At 37.3% G+C, this 19,278-nt stretch overlaps 1 protein-coding gene across 1 annotated transcript; it reads right to left on the bottom strand.

Moving 5' to 3' along the window:
- Nucleotides 1-357: 357 nt before the first annotated feature.
- TNFSF10 (TNF superfamily member 10) lies at nucleotides 358-18,238 on the bottom strand. The gene is made up of 5 exons (XM_077487966.1): nucleotides 18,072-18,238; nucleotides 8,780-8,923; nucleotides 7,521-7,566; nucleotides 7,245-7,355; nucleotides 358-4,386 (listed from the first exon to the last, which is right to left on the bottom strand). The coding sequence occupies exons 1-5, from the start codon at nucleotides 18,189-18,191 to the stop codon at nucleotides 3,974-3,976; spliced, it is 834 nt and encodes a 277-aa protein (XP_077344092.1). The 5' UTR covers nucleotides 18,192-18,238; the 3' UTR covers nucleotides 358-3,973.
- Between the last annotated feature and the right edge of the window lie 1,040 nt (nucleotides 18,239-19,278).

Here is a 19,278-nt window from a genome sequence, read left to right as displayed (position 1 = left end):
GTGCGATTTACACGCAGTTCCACACCCACATGGATGTGACCCTAGCCTAAAGCCATGCCTTGGGACATGGGAGAAGGTTGGCAGACTTAAGTGAGTCCTAAAGCTACATTCACACTGATGATTTAAATCGCCAGTGTGAATGTAGCCTAAGTAACTAAATAGAAACTTAAACAATTTCACGATACATGTGAAACTTTTTTTTCTTTTTTTTTGTGTGTTTTTTCTTGTCTATAATAAAAATATATACAAACCAATTATTCATTTCATTTCATTTTTCTATGTATCTATTTTCCTTCTCCCGGTTTTTTTGAACAATGTATTTTCTATCCAGCACACTATAAAAAAACAGGCTGAATGTAATATTTTCATTTTTATTTTGTAGCAAAAATAGACTGTAGCACTAAAAATAAAGAAATTATTTACAAACAGAAAATATTGACAGCGTTAAAAAGAAAAAGCAGTAAGAATTAACTAGCAAAATAAACCTTTACATTCTGAAATACATGTATTTAATAATTCTGTTGCATAGTGTACATGTGAGTTGCCTTTAGATAGTAGGCTTATATAAACATATTTTTCTCCCACATAGTGGAAGAATGTATACAGTGAGATGTTTTTCATTTGTGCAGTAGTTTTTAAATTAGAGTCTAACTCCGGTCAAATATTTTTTTTTTTTGAGTTTGCAGTCTCTGTTACTATTGGGGAGATTTCTCCCCACTTCCTGTCCAGAAAATTATTTCTAATGGGAACAAAATGTTTTTTTCTTAGTAATCTAGTGAAGGGTTAGGCAAGTTATTATTCCTGCATGTATCTTGCTTGTTAGTGCCTAGTCCTGCTGTCACTGTAACAGGAATCAATGTGAAATCTCTCAGATGACATTTTGGACAGCCATAAAAATTTAACAGACATATATAATCGTATAAAATCTATCCAAATATGTTTTGGCAGGAGTTGAGCCTTAAGCTGTTGTTGGCAAAAGTAATTTACAACATCTCAGGCTCCTGAATAGCCTACAATATCTAGTGTAGTTTAGGGTATACATAGTAGAAAGTACATTAAGTTATTTAAGTTTTCATAAGGTGATTTTATACAACTTTAAAATTTGATTTAGTGCACTTAAATCTTGATCAAAACTGAGACAATCAAGTGAAATATCAACGTTTTTATATGATACATGACTGTAATGATTACAAAGGAATATATGAGATACATTATTTACATTGCTACCATAGGCAGATGTCCCTGTTTAAAAAAATAATAATAATACTGCTCATTTACTAAGATGCATTGACCACTTGCTGTAGAACCCCAAAAAATCGAATTTGTTTTTTAGCAATAACATAACACAAAGTACAGTGATGTGCAGCAACTCATAGAAAACAAATCAAAATCCAACTTTTGTTGATTGGAACACATAACAATGTTGAAAGTCGACTTCTCATTGGCTTCTATAAGTTACTGCCCATTATGGCTTCTTGAACAATTACTGTTTAATGCCAAACTTCTTAAGTCTAAATGTATGTTAGTAAATGAGCTCTAGTAAGTTTCACTTATTAACACTGCACTTCAGCACAAATTTGCATCAAAGTGGGTGCTCTGTCCTAAAGTCTATCCCATTTGGAGTGGAGAATATGTTACAGCCCATGATAAGGTAATAGCATTCATGGAAGCAGTATTAAGCTAGACATTGAATGGATACAGAATGTATCATTAGGTAACAATTTTAAAACTTGTATTACCAGATTCATATTTAAGTTTATATACTTTCATATTTCTGCTTAGGGCTGTAATAAATGCTATTAAATTAAAATTAATTCATAAAAAAAAATTATTTGCGTGTAAGAGACCCATATGTGCAAAATTGCGCTGAAAAAGCAATGTAAATCTATTACAAAAATAAAGTAGAATTGCTTATTATAAGCAGAATATTGTAATTTCCATAGGAAAGTAAATCTTACAGCTTTGCATCGGTCTGGAAAATGCTGCAGTCAGTTTCTTTTATGACAATGCATCAGAAATCTCTAGCAACAATCGTAAACCGCTCAAATTTTTGTGAAATTAAATCACTTATCTGGCTACTACATTTTGAGGCTGTTCCAACCAATTAGGTTAGTATAAATGCAAAGGGCTCCATACTAGTTGCAGGACGTATGAGCCAAAAGCCCACCGATTCGATGAAATTCTGAGATATTTCAGATGCTGATTACGCCTAATGATGAATCCAATGTGTCATCTAGTTGTGTTATCTGTAGTAAAGAATTCAACCATTCTATAATCACATGGGTATGGCTGATCTGCCATTTTTACTTTGGTTGAATATCTCTCTTTGCCTATATACAGATCCTCTTAAACAGCACCACATCTGTTTGTTGTGAAACTTAGACTATTTAATAGAAAAAAAAAACTGGAGCAAATAAAATGAGAAAGTGGATTAGTTGCCCTCTTATTTTTTACTTTTGACTTTCTTTGAAAATGGCATAAAATTTAGTTTGGTCATTAATGAGCAGCAATACTATTTTTACCAATCGGGTTTCATTATTCTCTGTGAAAATGAAGCATCTGCTGTTTATCTGATCATTGTACACATTTTGAAAAACCAGTGGAATGTTAGAAGTTGCCATAGATCTATATATGTGTGCGTGTGTGTGTTTAAACTATTACAGAACACCAGAATCCAAAATTAAGAAATGTGATTGGTTACTATGAGCAACAACTCCACTTTTCTTCCTGCTTTCATTTGTCCAGTTTTTATACGTAGCTCTCCTAATAACATTCTTGAAACTTTGTCTTGAGTTTGATCTTGGTAAGATCACTCAAGAATGTTTTCCTGGATGTATTATGTCTGTTTTTAAAAGTTTGAAAGTCGATTTACGAGTTTTTAAAATAACAGGGGGCAAATAATTCCTCTATTCCACTAAAAGCTCCAGCAAGACCAGCCAGTAGGATTCAGAAGGTTTGAAGAGACATTCCTTTCCCTGTCTTGTTTTGGAAAAGAGATGGCAACGCTTCTGAATTTTTACTATAGCATAGGTGAAAGTAAATTATATTGCCATGAACAATATATTGATGTTGATAATACCAACATCAGGGGTATCGAGCATGAATACATGAATAGAAACATGTACTTCCATATATGAAAATCATTGTCCAGACACCTGAAGCCCTGAATATTCTGATGAGAAAGGTTGTGCAAAGTTTTCACAGTTATCTTTCAAAAGGCCATACTGGCAGACAAAAAAATATTTTCTTCAATGGAACTTAATGAGATGCTTTAAACTGCAGGGTGAAAGTAATGCGGGGGGGGGGATGATTTATGCCTAAAATGAATCCACTTCTCTAAAGAAACCAATCAAATTTTAGCTGCAGTCAGACATCTCAAAATATAGTTCAATATGATTACCATCTCCTGCTACTCTTTTTACATTGTGCATGCAAAATAAGCATGCATGTCTGCCAATGACCAATTCCCAGATTCCAGCACATGTTAAAAGGCATATTTTTGGCTCAAATTCTTAAAGGAAACCAGTCAGAAGTATATACAAGCTGCCATTGATGATCTGCTTTTTAACATACTAGTTGTCTTTCTTCTGAAAATATGATTGTATCAAAATGTCTCTAAAGGTTCTTACTTAACCAGGTCATGGTGTGGCCTGATGTAGTTAGTCACATTCAAATGGACTTGTTCTGTTATAATGGGGGACGTTTCTCTACTCATCTTCTTCGGATCTAATGAGTGTCAAGAACATACCCAGCATTTATCCTCACATAGGTAATTTGGTCATGAGTGTTTCTGATACTTGTCAGCGTTGTTTAGAATTATATCAAAATTCCATTGAAATGTGAATAAGTACCCCTGGCTAGAATTTCAGGAGGTCAGCAATAGATGCTCTTGTATTCCTTAGGTGACAGGTTTCCTTTTATTACCTTTTTAAATGTTCATAACATTTCCAGTTCTCCCATATTCCTTTTCTGTTTAGGATATCTGGAATGCTCCAAAAAATGTTCCTGCTTCATCTGTGTCTACCATACTTACATTACTTGCTGAAACAAAAAGTCTGTCATTCTTATTTAGTTTAAAAACACCTCCTTGGTAAATGGAATGAAGTTCATGCTGTGCTTCTTTGGACCAACAGGTTGTTTTCACATTTTTCATCAGTGCTATGGGTTGCGGATAATTTGTTCTTTTGTATATGAATTGCACTAGCTGTTTACTTTTTCCCTCCTCTGGGTCCTTGTAACGGAAGTATGTCTGGGCATAGATGTAGTAGTAGCCATTTTCTGGAATGACCACCTCTCCATTTTCCATTTTGATTTTGTTACTTGAAGTTGAGGACTTATCAGACCATTCAGTTATTTTGTATCCCTTATAGTGTATTTTCAGATTACCTGATTGGAACAAAAATACAAATAGTTTAGATTTTTTGGGAAAACGCTTGACCACACTGGGACAATGTTTCCCAGGACAGAAAGCAAGAGTGACTCACTCAAAAAGCAAAGACCTACAGGGCTTCATACTATTACTCACTATACCCAAAACTAAAGAATATATAATTTTTTTATATTTTTTTTGCTGGAGTTTTCCCACATAGACTATATGTAGGTAATACAATGCAGACTATTTTAGGTAGTGTAGAGGTGGGCCACTGCACATGCTTGTAGGGATATTAACCAGGGTGCAATCAATGAAAAAGTATGTAAATTATGAAACAGGTAGCAGGTGCACTCAGCCGGACTTGAAACGGGAAGAGTTTTCCAGCGTAATTGAATTAAAATAAACATTTTGGTGAGATACAGCCCACCTTTCTAAGCAGGCTTGGAGACTATTTTATGTATACTCGGATGTTTGATGTATTAGGAATATGATACAGTGGTGTGAAAAAGTGTTTGCCCCCTTCCTCATTTCCTGTTCCTTTGTATGTTTGTCACACTTAAGTGTTTCGGAACATCAAACCAATTTAAACAATAGTCAAGGACAACACAAGTAAACACAAAATGCAATTTGTAAATGAAGGTGTTTATTATTAAAGGTGAAAAAAATCCAAACCATCATGGCCCTGTGTGAAAAAGTGATTGCCCCCTAAACCTAATAACTGGTTGGGCCACCCTTAGCAGCAACAACTGCAATCAAGCGTTTGCGATAACGTGCAATGAGGCTTTTACAGCGTCCTGGAGGAATTTTGGCCCACTCATCTTTGCAGAATTGTCCTAATTCAGTTACATTAGAGGGTTTTCGAGCATGAATGGCCTTTTTAAGGTCATACCACAACATCTCAATAGGATTCAGGTCAGGACTTTGGCTAGGCCACTCCAAAGTCTTCATTTTGTTTTTCTTCAGCCATTCGGTGGTGGACTTGCTGGTGTGTTTAGGATCATTGTCCTGCTGCAGAACCCAAGTTCGTTTCAGCTTGAGTACACGAACAGATGGTCGGACATTCTCCTTCAGGATCTCTTGGTAGACAGCAGAATTCATAGTTCCTTTTATCATGGCAAGTCTTCCAGGTCCTGAAGCAGCAAAACAGCCCCAGACCATCACACTACCACCACCATATTTTACTGTTGGTATAATGTTCTTTTTATGAAATGCAGTGTTCCTTCTACGCCAGATATACTTGGACACACACCTTCCAAAGAGTTCTACTTTTGTCTCATCGGTCCACAGAAGGTTGTCCCAAAAGTCTTGGGGATCATCAAGATGTGTTGTGGAGAAATTGAGACGAGCTTTGATGTTCTTTTTGCTCAGCAGTGGTTTTCTCCTTGGAACTCTGCCATGCAGGCCATTTTTGCCCAGTCTTTTCCTGATGGTGGAGGCATGAACGCTGACCTTAACTGAGGCAAGTGAGGCCTGCAGTTCCTTGGACGTTGTTGTGGGGTCTTTTGTGACCTCTTGAATGAGTCGTCGCTGCGCTCTTGGGGTAATTTTGGGCGGCCAGCCACTCCTGGGAAGGTTCACCACTGTTCCATGTCTTCGCCATTTGTGGATAATGGCTCTCACTGTGGTTCGCTGGATTCCCAAAGCTTTGGAAATGACTTTATAACCCTTTCCAGACTGATAGATCTCAATTACTTTCTTTCTCAATTGTTCCTGAATTTCTTTGGGTCTCGGCATGATGTGTAGCTTTTAAGGATCTTCTGGTGGACCTTACTGTGTCAAGCAGCTCCTATTTAAGTGATGCCTTGATTGTGAACAGGTGTGGCAATAATCAGGCCTGGGTGTGGCTAGAGAAATTGAACTCAGGTGTGGACAACCACAGTTATAGTATGTTTTAACAAGGGGGGCAATCACTTTTTCATACAGGGCCATGATGGTTTGGATTTTTTTTCACCTTTAATAATAAACACCTTCATTTACAAATTGCATTTTGTGTTTACTTGTGTTGTCCTTGACTATTGTTTAAATTGGTTTGATGTTCCGAAACACTTAAGTGTGACAAACATGCAAAGGAACAGGAAATGAGGAAGGGGGCAAACACTTTTTCACACCACTGTATCAGGGAAAAAAAAGACATTATTTGTATCAATACACTGCCATTTAGATCACTCACAACAAAACAAAATGCTGCATATTATGAGGGGTCTTCAAAATGTTTCCACACTTTTATATTTTCATTGGAAATTGTGAATTCGGGAGGAGTAGTAATTGGTCATGTCTGAGTAATGACATGACTAGTCTGTCTGGCAGACCGGCTAACTTTGCAGTCTAGTATAAGCCCACGTACACATGGTCGGAGATTTTGGCAACCAAATCCGTCGGATTTTACCCGTCGGATTTAGTCCGACGGATTGTGTCCGAAACTGTTGCATACACACGGTCGGGCCAAGTTGGCGAAAAATCCGATCTTTCAGAACATGATGACGTAATTTCGTTACGATGGGACTACATTCAGGCTAGTAGCCAATAGCTTTGATGTAGGAATTTGATCTGAGCATGCGTGGCACTTGGTCCGATCAAAATGCTCTACACATGATCGGATTAGGTCCGTCCGGCCCAGTTGGTCGGGAAATATTTCCAACATGTTGGAAAATTGGGTCGGACGGAGATTCGGACGGAATCAGTCCGATGCATACCACACACAGTCAGATTATCTGACGACACGGTCCGATAAGACTCATTCCGACAGATTCTCCGACCGTGTGTACAAGGGCTAAGAGTTGTCATGCTGTGGTGAAGATGGCTGCGAAACTTAAAGAAAATGTACAGAAACTTTTGAAGAACCCTCGTAAATACTAGGATTTGAAATAATTACTTTCTTGCTGCAGTTGGGGCTTCCCATTTCCAGTGAAGTGAGCAGCAAAGAGTTGATTTGTTTGTGTTTGCTTCTCAGCGGCGACAATTGGAATCATTTCTGAAACCTTTTCTGGATGACAAAAAAACATATATACATATATATTATTCTATTTTGTAGGTAGTCTTCAAATATCTTATTTCTTTCATTAGAATCAGACATCTTTCTATCAGTTTACTTGCTATACTTTAGGGAATATTGTATAAAAAAATAATATTACATTTAAAAAATACATACCTTTGATTATTGCTGATATATCTGGTCCATAATTGCCCACAATCATCTGCAAGGAATGAGCCATACATATAAAATGTTTACTTTTGACTTAAAATAAGTATCATAAAGCATGCTTTCTTAGAGTAATGTATTGTATACAGTACATTTATATATATATATGTCTATATATATATATATATATATATATATATATATATATATATATATATATATATATATATATGTGTAATGCATTGTATACATATTACATAAGCATAGCAAGGATAGCTGGACTCGGTTGTGACATTATGGGAAAGAGGGATAATATTTCTAAGCTTGCATGGGGCACGTTTGAGCACTTACATACATCATCACGGCACTATTTGTTTGAGGATTCAAACACAGTTCAGTGCATTTTTAAAGGTGAATCCAGCCTTAGAGCTGTGGGGATCTTGAGCATATAGCACCCCAAACAACTCGCAGTTCCCATTTTGACAGGTACATGCTTTGGCTTTGATGATAGCAGTTCTTGTTGTGGTGGCTAGGAGAATGGAAGCTCACAGGAACTGCACCTGTATATGACCCAAAGGCAATAAATTCTTGCCCTTTATTCCACAGCCTTGAGGCGTGCACCTGGCTTACCAGTAATACTTAAAAGGGCACCGGGCATAGTTTTGCTAATAAGTGTCCCTCAATCCCATCTCAAAAAGTTGTGAGGTATAGATTTGGAGTAACAAGCTGCTACATATGGATGGTGTTGAGGACCATAGAAGAAGCAATAAGTGACAGCTCATCAAGAAATCTGCCTCCTCACCTAGCTCTCACTTACTCACTCATCTTGCCTATACCTTGTCTCTTTCCCCCTTGTATAGGCCAAACCCAAGTTTTGAAGATTTCAACCTGGACATTTTGAATTATTGTCACACTAAAGTTTTTGGGTTAGGAACGATGTGCTCTCTACTACACACAGTTCTATACAAGTTTTCAATTGGAACTCACTGCAATATTATATACTCCACATTTCTCCTTATTATTCACTCCACTGTATCATCTATAGCAGTGATGGCAAACCTTGGCATCCCAGATGTTTTGAAACTACATTTCCCATGATGCTCAAGTTTTAATGTACCCAGATGCAACATACAAAATACAGAGATGCAAGTGCAGCTACAGAATGCAGACTGCATTTATTGTCACAAACACATAGGTGCTCAGACACTTTTGCTAGTAACAATAACAATAGCAATACCCTGTTCTATCCTTAAAGCACATTATATTACCTTTCTCATTAAAACTTTGAGCTGAGTCCTTACTGCCCAACAGTCATTATTTCTGTCAGCAACAATCCTATCCACGGGTTGAAGGACATTTTCAAAATCTTCTTCCATGAAACAGGCAATATTTCGAATGTAGCTTTCATGAATCTGGGAAAACAATATTGGACGATTTTTATTTCCCCGGAGAAGCAAAATTCACAGTGTGCAATATAGTTCAACAGCTTAGTACTTAATTCTCCCAATGGCCAAAAAAAATAAGATTTCTTTGGTGTAGGTTACTGCAGTTGCCCTTTGTGCTGCTTTATTGGATATGCATTATTAAATGCATAAATTCAAATAATAACAGACTACCTCAGATGTAAGGAAACATAATGCATCTATATTAACCAAAATAGCTGTTACTAATAACTAGTATTCGCTTTGTTATACTTCCTTTTGCTAAAAAAAAACAAAAAAAAACATGTGGAATGAACATTATGTAAGGTAAAACTGCCACAAAAGAAAAATTGGGACTGCCATGCTGATCTGCTTCTGAAAGTGCAAGTTACCTGGCTGTTAAGTTGCCCCTCTGGCTACTACTGACCTGGAACATCAGGAAAAAAAAGACAATTCAGAAGCCTCTGTTTGAGGACTTTAAAATACTAGAGAAAGGGTTAGCATGACAGCCAGGCAGCTAGCATTTACACGAGGGGGATAGCTTTGGCAGCTTTTATATGACAGGTTTCCTTTAGTCTTGAATACTTTACATGAAGGTATATTAATAAAATACATTATTTCAGCCTCGGAAAGATTTACCCCCTTAATAACCAGGCCATTTTTTGTGATTCGGCACTGCGTCGCTTTAACTAACAATTGCGCGGTCATGCGACGTTGTTCTCAAACAAAATTGATGTCCATTTTTTCGCACAAATATAGCTTTCTTTTAGTAGTATTTGATCACCTCTACAGTTTTTACTTTTTTGCGCTATAAATAAAGAAAGAGCGACAATTTTGAAAAAAAAAAAATATATATATATATATATTTGACTTTTTGCTATAATAGAAATCCCCCAAAAAATGTAGAAAACTAATTTCTTCCTCAGTTTAGGCTAATATGTATTCTTTTACAAAGTTTTGGTTAAAAAAAATCCCAATTAGCATATATAGATTGGTTTGCGCAAAAGTTATCGCGTCTACAAAATAGGGGATAGATTTATGATAGATTTTTATTATTATTATTATTATTTTATTTTTACTAGTAATGCCGGTGATCTGCATTTTTTAGCGAGACTGCAGCATTGCGGTAGACAGATTTCACACTTTTTTTGGGACCAGTAATATTTATACATCGATCAGTGCTATAAAAATCCACTGATTACTGTATAAATGACACTGGCTGTGAAGGGGTTAACACCAGGGGGCAATCAAAGGGTTCAATGTTCCCTAGGGAGGTGCTTTCTAACTGTGGGGGGAGTGGACTGACAGGGAATACAGAGAGACATATCGCTGTTCCTGATCAATAGGAACAGATAATCTCACTCTACTCCCCTGACAGAATGGGGATCTGCTTTGTTTACACTGGCAGATCCCCGTTCTGTCTCTGTGGAGTGATTGTGGGTAGACGATGGATATAGATGATTGGGTGATTGGCTCCTCCGCTAGAAAATGGGCACGCCAATGGCAACAGTCTGCTGTCAGAAGGAAGAAGAGCACAAGCTGCCGGGGGAGTGGAAGATTGGGTAAATAAAGCAGCTTTTCACAATCCCACAGAAATAAATAAGCATTTAATTCTTGCAGTGTAGGGACGGCCCCACTGCATGGGATGAGTTTTATATTCCCTTATATTTGATTATTGTCTGTCAGTTGAAAATTGCTATAATTTATAAAAGTAAACATCTTTATAATGGGGCTTGATCCGTGTGATGGTGTGCATAAACTCCTAATAAAAATCCTTCTTTCATCAAAGCCTTAAAGATATTATGTGATCTTTAAAAGAGATCCAAGACTTATATGCAAATAAATGATTCTTTTCATGTCATATTCCCCCCGATAATTTGTTAATTAGGGTAATGGCTGATCTGTGCACAAAAACAAAAATGTATACACAAAAAGGCACCTCAATTATTCATATCATTCCTTTCATGATAATTTCCTATTGAGTCATATAGCACCATTGTTGCATTTGGCACAGTACAACATAAGGGGTGTAATAAACCTTGAGAAATGCACATAATATAAAAACATACAATAAACAATCGTGTCTGAGACACCTTTGCACAACACTAACATAAAGGAAACTGTGGTGAGTTTTGCAGCGTCAGACTTTGTAGACTGGAGGAAGTGGCACCAGTCAACTCTACTACTGTGCTTTGTAAGTGTAAAGGAAAGAATATGATTTCATGTGGGAAAGTCCCTGCATGTGGGAGGTAACTGTTTAGTTTAAATAAACTCGCACGATTTCACTCCCCCATGTCAGTCCCGATTTCGGCTGCAATTTCAGAGACATCTGTGCAGGTTTCTGCATAGATATCAATGTAAATCACAGCCCGAAATCGCAAAAAGTAGTACAGAAACGACTTTTTAAAATCAGTGCTGCACTGCAAATGCAGCATCGCCCCGATTTGGACGGCGCCATTGCTGCCGATTTGACATGTCAAATCGCATATCAAATCGTACCAATGTGAATCAGGGCGCAAGCTGGACTATAAGTAGAACTAGACTAGGTTTTTTTTTGTCAAAGATTAATTGAACAAGCTGAAAATAGAAGCTGATTGGCTACCATGCAGAGCTGCACCAGATTTAGCACTTTCCAGTTTTAGTAAATCAACGCAAGAATTTAGCACAGAAAAGAGCAATCATTTGTATAAACCCCAATGGCTCTCATATACATTAAGGCTGGGGTCATATCTATGTGCGGATGATGCATTTTTGCAGCACGTTGTGCATGTTTTTCCCCATTTTTATGCGTTTTTTTATGCATTTTGGATTTTTTGGGGAAGTTTTGATGTTGCTCGTCACCAAAATCGCGTGAACATGCATTTTTAATGCTATTGCATTGAAGTCTACGGAGCCAAAAACACACCACACTGCAAGTAAAAAAGTCCCTGCACCCTTCCAAAAAATGCACTGCAAGGAAACTGCATGCAGCTGAATACAATGGCTATGTTTTGTTTTTGTTTTTTTGTTTTTTTTTGTGTAGTCTCTTACAAATGTTTCCAGTCTTCTTTTTTTGTCCTATGCATGCTCCCTATTTTCTACTGATGTACCTCTTCGCTACTAGTATAGCACGAGCAGTGCCGTTACTTCTGTTCACATTCCCAACTCTATGTGCACTTCCATTCCCATTGAGCTGAATGTATCTGCATTAATATGTATAGTCCATCTCCGGGGGGGGGGGGCAGGAAAAGATAGCTACATTCACATACACAAGAGGGGCATGTCGATAAAATGTAGCCAGCCACCCTAGAACAGGAAGTCTGAGAATAGCAGGAAAAAAAAGAGATGAAACCAAGGAAAGGAGAGATAGAAGGTACTTTTTACTTATAGTTAGGCATATTGCTTTTATTTGATCAAAAATATGAATTTTGTGTCACTTTAATATTTAAAAGAGAAGTATGGCCAAAGCTTTTTTTGGTCATACTTCTTTTGTGGACCACAGGAGCGCTCTTACTTTTGCTCTCCTGTGACCTAGAGTCAGCTGACTATTGCCTACTATCTGCTGACGTCACAGAGCTGCTCCAGGCTCTGGAAGAATCCCAGCCAAGTTCTCAGGATCCACCTGCTGCTTTATTGATAACTCGCTCCAGCTCCCGTGTGCTTGAGAAGGAAAGCGGAGGGCGGCGACTGACAATCTCTGCTCTCCACTCTGAGCAGACCGGGAACTGAGTGATCAACAGTCAGGTGATCACTCAGGTATCGGTCTTAGAGCCAACTACATCATCACACTGAGGCTGCAGCATAAAGATGAGCATGAAGGTTTATTTTTTTCTATACTGAAAACTTCTCCTTTAAAAGCTAAGTGCTTATACAATCAGGATATAAAAAAAAAGAATTAAAAAAAAAGCAAACAAACAAAGCAAAAACTGTGCAGCTTTGAAAAATGCTGATTGATATAATCACCATACCCTCAAGCCATTTGCAACCAAATACATCCTCCTTCCCACAAAGTATGACAAAAAATTCCCAGTTAGTATTTCCACATCCTGCCTTGCTGTTACGGCACGCTAGCTGTTCAGCGCTCATTCCCAGCATGTGCCCAGTGTGCTCTCTTTCCACTGTGCTCTCACCTGTTGCTGTTCCAGGGGTAGAGAGAGCGCACAGCACACGCACTGGGTTTCATACACGGAAAAACACTTGCTTCTGTGATGCTGGGGGCAAGCACCCAATGGCTGTAGTGTCTTAGTAGCAATGCTAAAGAGTTTTTCTGCCAGGCTTCAGCATGGTGAAGGGGTAGTGAAAATATTTTACAGGTATGGTAATTAAATTATTCACCATTTTTTTTTCTGCTTTTTTTTTTCAACCTACTTGGGCCCCTTGACTGTAGAGACAATTTTCTCGACAATATGAACTTAACCTCTATTTTTATAATTTTTTTTATCTATTTATCATGGTAATTTGGAAAAAAAACTGGATATATATGAATTGATTATTTTTTAAAACAACATGCAAAAATTGAAGGAATTTATGCTGAGAAAAAAGATATTACTTAAAAAAAAAAAAAATTAGTTTATAAACTCAGTATTTTTAAGTGTAGTAAAGGACTCTGTTTACTGATATACCCTATTAGAAGTAATAAGTAAAGCAGTGCAGAAGACAATAATGCTATGCAAAGTAAATTAACTTGTGTTAAACAATAAGAATTTATCATTCACCGTTCGGCCAAGACAGAGCTAATTATTTTTATTAGGCTCCCTACAGCAATTCTCCCATTTAATATTTCTGTCTGTGTGCCTTATGGAAGAAACCTGCATATTTATTAAAACATTTTGTTATGAAAAGTAAACATCATTTGATACTTTTCTTGTGCCTGAAGAAGGTTTCCTTCTCTCCTGGAATTTTAGATCTAATCTTATGTTTTGTCATAAATGGGTTTGCACTTTGAACTGTTTTTCAGGATTTCCTGATACAGAGGTGGACTTTCCAGACATTGAAATGTAATAATGGTTTGGCCAGAGGGTTTTTTACTATAGTATACTTGTTTTGTGCACTTATTTCCTGATACAGCTGAGCAAAAAAACTAAAAAATAATAAAAAAACAGTAGGAAGAAGGAAGCATACTTAAAAATATAACACTGTGGGATGTTCAAGAGACTTGTTATTTTAGAAATAACCAAGCCATTTTCAGTGCTTCCTATTAGAGTGGATCTTAAATCATAAAATGACTTTAGTTTAGCAACTTACCTATGGTGCTGAATTTAGCTGAACAACAGATAGAACCTATGCATACTTACCTATCTCCTAAAGCAGGTTCATTGGAGGCTGAACAGCTGCTGTTTACCCTTCTGCTCATGCATCTTCTACAATGCTAATTTTGAGGCAGAGGCACCAATTAGCTGATCAGAAAGGGTCAGCCAATCAGTGCCTATCCCTTGCACAGACCTATCTGCTGTGGTTGTAAATATTCATTTGACATTGCAATAATCTTGTAATGGATATGCTTTAGGTGCAATATGCTAGGTGCAATATGCTAATAATCCCTAATTTAAAGTACAATCCCAGAACCCACTGACCTGCACTGTCCAACAGTTCCATCGTTGTCTTTTTCATATGTAAAATGCAAAGAGCAATGAGGATGTGTGAAGTGCATAAACCCCTAGAAAATATTATTTTTTGAACAGTCAAGATAAGTGATCATTTTAATTCTTGACTTTGTTTTATATATAAGTGGTTCTTGGAAGCGACCTAAAATGGAATTCAGACGCATTATCTGGTCACAGAATGTCACAGAGGTGCAGAGATGAGTTATTTACACAAAGTCGTGCACCCAGATAGCCCTTTCAGTTTGGTGGATTTTTGAATTTCCAGAATTTATTATTTATTCAGTTTGTTCATTCAGATGCCTTGATATAATTCTGATGGATAAATGTCACATTAATATATATTAACCATACAATAGTCCATTGTTGTAACGAGTGTTGCTTTCAGTTTCTATGTTTTTCAAATTAAGCAGGATGAGATTAAGGCACACCCATACTGGAAGTTGAATTTAATCCAAATAAGCGCACTTTCAATTTCCTAGAATTTGTTGGTAAGGAATTTGAAATGTTGGCCCTTTATCTTTACCACCTTAGGACTAGAAATACAAAAGTGAATATTTGTAGTGTTTGATTCTATACACATTAATGAATATATAATTATTGATTAATTACGTAACCAATACATACATTATTTAATATACATACATATTGATTTAACAGTTTCTCCAACTGATTTACTTTAGACCCTACCTTGCAGGTAGGGGTCTTGCTATATGTGAAAACAGGATGCTGCAAGCTTCCATGAAAATCTGCCCAATCGCAATCAATGAAAATCAGTGAGGGTTGCTGTGGTGCCCTATCACACAAGAGGGTATTTTGCCATAAATATACTTTTTTTTTAATGGCTCTTATTTGAAGGACAATTAAGCTAAGATATTGTATATTGCTTTAGCATGCTGCTTTAGCCACAATATGAAGGGTAATCCAAAAAGCAATTGTAAAATGCAACATGTAGTAACCTATAACAGCCAATCAGGTTGCAGTTTATGATTGTTTACTGGAAGTTAATGGTCACCTCACATTAGATGTTGCAGTTGCTCTCTGCATTTTCTTAATGCAAAGATTCCAAGCAAGTTCTCATTGGTTTTCCAGTGATTGATACAACATGCGGTTTAGCCCAGTTTAGCTGCAGCCTTTGCAACATCAGAGACTTTCCTAAGACCTTTTTAAAAGAAACTTGCCAAACCACACATTTTCCTCAAAGGGGAAATGAAAGCAGATGTTATCAGGCTTCCTATATCATATGCTACTTGGACTGGGTACATAGAATATTGGGCAGTACTAGATTTCTCAATAAGTTGTTTAATTTAATGGCATTGTTTGTCGTTCTAGGTCAGGGCAATGTTTTACTTTCTATTACTTTACAGTAAAACCTGCTCTAAATGCAAATTTGCTTTGAGGACTGAAATGCCATTCAATCATTCCTGTCTATTTATATCAGAAGCTACAAGACCGGTTTTTATGAACTATAACTCGCAGCTTAAAAGTTAAGACATGCCAGTAACCTTAGAACTGTACTGTTTGACTTTAATTAAGAATTTTCTTATACAGGTTTCCAGTGTGCAAACTGCAAAGGAGATAGGCTTGTTCTGTGGTACAAATGTTGTCAGGTATTGATAAGAAATGAAGGCTGCTTCATAGTTCACATACTCTTGAGGACCTTATCAATATATTTTCTCATAGTCATTGACAGTGTGGTGACTTAATGTTAATGATGAACATGTTCAGGGATCAACAGATAAAAAGTCTAGATTATGATTTATTATTGTACCTTGTCTGTTTCACCTAATTGAACTTCCAAGGAGAAGGGACTGTTGTGACAGTAGATAAAAAGTGGTGGTGCATGCAAATTTGGAAGGCTGTTGATTAGGGTGCAGTGATTGGGATACCCAACTCAAATCTTCATATCTATGATTGCATATCATTTTTCTACATACTTCTAACACTCACTGCCAGTGCAGTCCAAAGATTGAGCCTCAACAGCCATATGAGTTGCTATAGCCACACTGTGTAAGAAAAAACACGTATACATTGTCCGAACACTGCAGACACCAATCCTATTGCCCTACTAAACACTTTTGGACCTGGTGTATGCCAGGCACTGGCTAGGAATCAGGACTGCTTGCCATATGCATACATAAGGCCACCAATGTTGCAGTATAATTAAGCCTTCAGTGATCATGGAGGACCACCGTTTGAAAATGGTAGTCAAAAGTTACTCAAGGGACAAAGAGGCAGTGGCGGTAAACTAGTTGCTGATACAAGGCTTATTTTTCCATGTTTCCAAGCTTCTTGCCAGAGCTTTATCGGTGGTTTGTCTGGCTCTGTTTCATGACCCTGACAAATTGGAGTCATTTCAGTAAACAATGCAATTCATGCACAAGTTTGTGGATAATGAGTTATTTAAAACTGATCTAGTGTCCAATGTTTGCTTTTATTTGCTGTATCAAAAAATTTAAGATTACAAACCAGTTAGCAGCAACTAGGTGGATTAGGCATTAGTAGCTTTTAGATGTATCCATAACAGGAAAAAACACTGTATTCATGAATAGGCTTATTCAATAAAACACTGTAAGAAGCAATTATGATATGCATCTGTAAAAAAATCAAAGATGATAGTTATCTGACTGCTTATTTAATGACAAACACCACCTAAATATAATATTTCTATTTTAGGTGGGTGACAGTTGGTTTTGACTTCATCTAATCTCTTGGAAACTGTAGGGTCTCTGTCCCTCCGTGGGTCATACCAAAAGTATCATGCTTTGCATCTGGACACCAGTTATCTATTTATTCTGCATTAGAAAGTTCATATTAATAAAGAGATTTGGGACTTGGCTTTCCAATGTCCCCAGCAGCTGGAGAAACTGAGAACCTTTCTGGGGAGCCCTGAATACACTAGAATGTGACATAACGTGCCAACAAACACTCGGGATTGAAATATCCTATGTACAAAGACTTTGCTGTTAACAAATCCTCAGAAGTTGTCAATGTTCAAACAATGAAGGTAATTATTGCACACATGAGGGGGTTGGGGGGGGGGGGTTATTTAATAAAACTGGAGAGTGTAAAATCTGGTGCAGCTCTGCATAGAAACCAATCAGTTTCCAGGTTTTATTGGCAAAGCTTAATTGACCAAGCTGAAGTTAGCAGCTGATTGGTTACTATGCACAGCTGCACCAGATTCTGAGTGCTCCAGTTTTAGTAAATCTCCCGCATTGTGATTCTGTTCTTGCATGTAGACAGCAAACTATTTAACTCTGATAATTCAGGTGATGCATTTAAATTTAGAGCACTCAGAAACACCAGCGATGAGCAATGCATATACTTTTGAAAGTTTTAATAAAAAACGAAAATAGGAAAAATTAAATAGTGTAATGCAAAAGAAAATAAATCCATCTAAAAGAGTTAGCAGCAAGCAAATGTGAATACAGTACACAATTGTGGACTGTGAATAATTGCAAGCAGACTGTCCAGCAATAAAATCGTACGTTAAAGCTTTTAGAAAACAGACACCCACCCTTGCACCCCTTAAGATATTGCAAGAAAATGCACCATACCTGTTTGATTTCATTTGTGAAGTAAACGTAAGTGAAAATGAAAAACCCAGCCTGAAATACAAATGACACAAGAACAAATCCACACAGAGCATAAGAGTTGGAGCCAGCTACAGCTATCATGTTGACAGAGGGAGTAGGGAAATGCCTGTGTGGAATATGTCAGCAAACCGCCCTAGTTATGTTTACAAGCTGAAGGGGAGGAGAGTTTGTTGGAAACACTCCTGCTCTTTCGTTTCTCTAAGTAATGGCAGCCCTAAAACTGCTTTATAGGAAAGGCTAATCAATCAGTTGCTCCATAACTGTAAGGCCCCATTCACGCTAATGTGAATTCTCCTGCATCTACCATCACGCTGCAATGAACGACAATGGAAATCACATTATGCCCATTCACATCAGTTCAATATGGTGGTACGATTTTTGAAAAGGCACAGGTGCTTCTTTTGATGCAGCAAACTGCGTTTGCCTTCAATAGGAATGCATGAAAAACACATACATGCATTTTTTGGTGCATTTACAAATTGTGCTTTACAAAAAACCCTTTTCATTATTTAGCATAAGGAGGCCCCCAGATACCCACCCCATATGAATAAGTGGTACATAGTATCTCTTGCTACGTAATCGCAAAAACGATTCAAAACTAAAAAGTGCCTTTCAAGCCATATTAAAACATCTTTCCATGCTGAATGATACTTAAAAATAATGTGCATTGGAAAATGTCCCTCAGGGCAGTGCCAGCTACAGTACCTCCATCTTTTTTAACCAAAGCTGTAAATTCACGACGAAAAAAAATAACAAGATTAAACTCCCATAGACTTCAGTGAGGTTTGAGATATATGTTCGGGGTTGGCCAAATTTCCACATAGTTCAGTGACTGTCCAGTTAACCAAATTTTGCACCCTAATCACTAGTATTGAACAGTATTTGAGTGGGGGGGGGGGGGGCTTGTGTCTTTGATTACTATTTCTGCCACTGCCCACAACTGATAATTGTCAGGGGCATTAGCAATTGGCCAAGTTGAATCATTTTTTTAGATTACCTCTATTGTTTTTTCAGAATTAAGCCTAGTACACATGGGCCAAATGTCAGGTGACATTGGCCAGTTCAATAAAAACCGGCCATCATTCAGGCCGTGTGTATGACAGCCGGTCTGACAGAAGCGGGCCATTCAGCTAGCTTCTGTTGGACAAACATGCTGGAAAACCAGCGA

The sequence above is a fragment of the Lithobates pipiens genome, unplaced genomic scaffold (assembly GCF_037356315.1).
Source record: "Lithobates pipiens isolate NorthernLeopardFrog02 unplaced genomic scaffold, aLitPip1_a1.2 Scaffold_18, whole genome shotgun sequence".
NCBI classification, from domain to species: Eukaryota; Metazoa; Chordata; class Amphibia; order Anura; family Ranidae; genus Lithobates; species Lithobates pipiens.
Note: the sequence above shows the minus strand (reverse complement) of the source record. Positions and strands in the feature narration are given on the sequence as shown.

What these genes read in the sequence shown, in the direction of transcription:
- TNFSF10 (XM_077487966.1), bottom strand. Translation starts at nt 18,191, where the DNA reads ATGATAGCTGTAGCTGGCTCCAACTCTTATGCTCTGTGTGGATTTGTT. An exon ending in TCAAAGTTTTAATGAGAAAG is followed by an intron (nt 7,567 to 8,779) that starts GTAATATAATGT and finishes CATTCCTTGCAG; the next exon opens with ATGATTGTGGGCAATTATGG. An exon ending in TATATCAGCAATAATCAAAG is followed by an intron (nt 7,356 to 7,520) that starts GTATGTATTTTT and finishes TTTGTCATCCAG; the next exon opens with AAAAGGTTTCAGAAATGATT.